The 2,499-nt window shown below is 36.7% G+C and overlaps 1 protein-coding gene across 1 annotated transcript; it reads right to left on the reverse strand.

The window, feature by feature from the left end:
* Positions 1-403: 403 nt before the first annotated feature.
* On the reverse strand, positions 404-2,179 carry LOC103802480 (multidrug resistance protein 1A-like; the record flags this gene model as incomplete). The annotated part of the gene is made up of 2 exons (XM_009074964.1): positions 404-592; positions 2,033-2,179. Coding segments are annotated over 2 exons (336 nt in total), but the record flags the coding sequence as incomplete, so codon positions are not given.
* Positions 2,180-2,499: the final 320 nt, after the last annotated feature.

A 2,499-nucleotide genomic window follows, 5' to 3' on the forward strand; every position in this document is an offset into this window, starting at 1 on the left:
CTACACAGGCACGGTGAGGATAAGGCTTCAGGTTTGTTTCTGATAATAGCAAAACTATTTTTAATGAGCATGAAAATGTTTCTGGGTTGCTTACCAGCTATGTCTGATTAATGTGATTTTTGACAGAGTTCAAAGCAAGCTAATATTAATTACATTTGGCTTAGCATGCTTCTACTTTCATGAGTGCAATAGGCCTCTGCTTTGGCCACATAGTAAAGCGGTTTGAATAATGGAAACTAGTAGTGAGAAACTGGTACATATTTAACTGATATTTCTTGAGTTTGTATGACTTATGGAAGGAAGAAAACCAAAAGTATCAAGACTGACTGTTGTTATTGAAATAATTACAGTGACAAAAGTAGATACAGTGACAATTCAGAAATAACTACTGCCTTTAATTTACATTTTGAACATTGACCAGAGAATAGTAGATGCCTTTTTCAGCGAGAAGCTGCTGATGGGTGCCTTGCTCTACAACCTTGCCATTCTGGACCACTGCAATCTTGTCAGCATTTTGGATGGTGGAAAGGCGGTGAGCTATCACAATGCAGGTACGACCTTTTCTGGCTTTATCCAGTGCTTCCTGAACAATCTGCACAACGAACAAACAAAAAGGTGAACAGGCAGCAGTTGTGAAATATACCTCAATCTATGAAGTAAACTGTAATATGACAGTGAGAGAAAGGGAATATCAGTTGCTTTAGCTTCCTGATTTAGAATTAGCCCGTGTTGGCAAAGAGTCAAAACTGTTATAGTAGATGATGTCGTGATAGTTAAGAGGATTAGGTGGAACCAGGCTCATTACTGAGATGCATGGCAGGAGAACAAGAGAAAATGGTCATAAAATGTAATAGGAGATGTTCTGACTGGATGTAAAAAAAAGTATTTATTGCAAGGAATAAAAAGTATTTATTGCAAGCACTGGGACAAAAGAATCTCTGCTGAATCTCCTTGGAGATTTTCAGGGACCCTACTGGACAAAGCATTAAGCAATCTAAGCTTGAAGCTGGTATTGACCCTTAAGAGGAGGTTTATTTGGGGAGCTCCATAGGTCACTTTCATGACTGATGAATTACATAGGGGAGTTAAGGCAGTATTCTTGGATCAACTGCTATCATACTAGTTCTCATGATTTCACAGGGAATCTCATGTTTTTCTTAAAGTTAGCACTGGCATAAAAATACTAGAAAGAATCTCTGCTTTCTTTTCTCTATTCCTTGTTTATTAATGCAGAGTAAATTAAGAGATGAAATTTCGATACCTAACTGGTACATAGTTAGAAAACAATGAATCATGGGATTACTTAATGGCTTTTTCCCTTCAGACCTCATTTTTATGCCTACAATTGATCAAAACTTAGTCCATAGGGTTTGAACTTTTCAGATTACAATTCTTTGATATAATATTTGCCTCATTAATAGTAAGCATTTTTTTAGACTCTGTGTTGATTTTCTACAGATAGATTGTACTTCTGTTGTACCAAGACTGCAGCTTTGGGCTTAAAAAAAGAAGTAGGTGTTCTAGGAATTATTACTGGAACTTATTGTATTAGCCATGAATATGTAGCAAGGACTAGAGAGCAATGGGAGAAAGAAGAAAACTTATAAAAGCAAGATTTGGCAGTTTTACAGAAAAAAATGTTCTCTAGCAGCATCCTCAGTCTATTTGGCTTCTACAGTTTGTGTGTCCTGATTCAATTTTAATAGCCATTTTTCAGTTGAAGCCTGAAGGCTTTCAAGCTAAGGAATGCCACCTTCATTGCAACTTCAATCTGTCTACTGCTGTACAAATGCAAAAAATACTTTTTTCTTTCTTTGTTTGTTTTTCAAGGAGGAGTAATATATTTATATTTGTATATTATTAGCATAAATGTATAATTTGCATAAGACACCATATTTCCAGCTTTTGGCTTTAATCCATGGGTGTAAAAAACAATACTATTAATAATACAAAAAAAAAACCAACAAAAAAACCCAAGTAAAACATGGAGGGGATATTTACATTCCAGACTCATGTCTCACACTCAAGTTACCTTTTCACTTTCTGTGTCTAAGGCAGAAGTAGCTTCATCCAGTAGCAGAATTTGGGGCTGACGTACAAGAGCTCGGGCAATAGCAATACGTTGTTTCTGGCCACCAGAAAGCTGCGTTCCCTTGTCTCCTACACAGGTATTGTATTTCTGGAAATGATATATTAAGTTCAGGCTATGAATGCAAATTGATTCTGAAGTGTATTGAAGCATATCAACCCTGATGCCAGACACCCATAAACTGCATATTCCATGCCAGTAGCTCTCTGAAAACAACTGACCAGAACTGCTGTTGGCCACAGATCTATACATCTTTCACTAGGAACCTTCTTTGTAGCATCAAGCATTTCATAAATTCAAAATAACAACCCCTCTAAGGTTGGCAACATTATTCTCAATCTGGAGACAGAACACTAAAGGTCAGTGAAAGTCCATGGTGATACTGGGGATCAAACTCTGACTTTAAACAC

Source organism: Acanthisitta chloris, unplaced genomic scaffold (genome assembly GCF_000695815.1).
Source record: "Acanthisitta chloris isolate BGI_N310 unplaced genomic scaffold, ASM69581v1 Scaffold45090, whole genome shotgun sequence".
NCBI lineage: Eukaryota > Metazoa > Chordata > Aves > Passeriformes > Acanthisittidae > Acanthisitta > Acanthisitta chloris.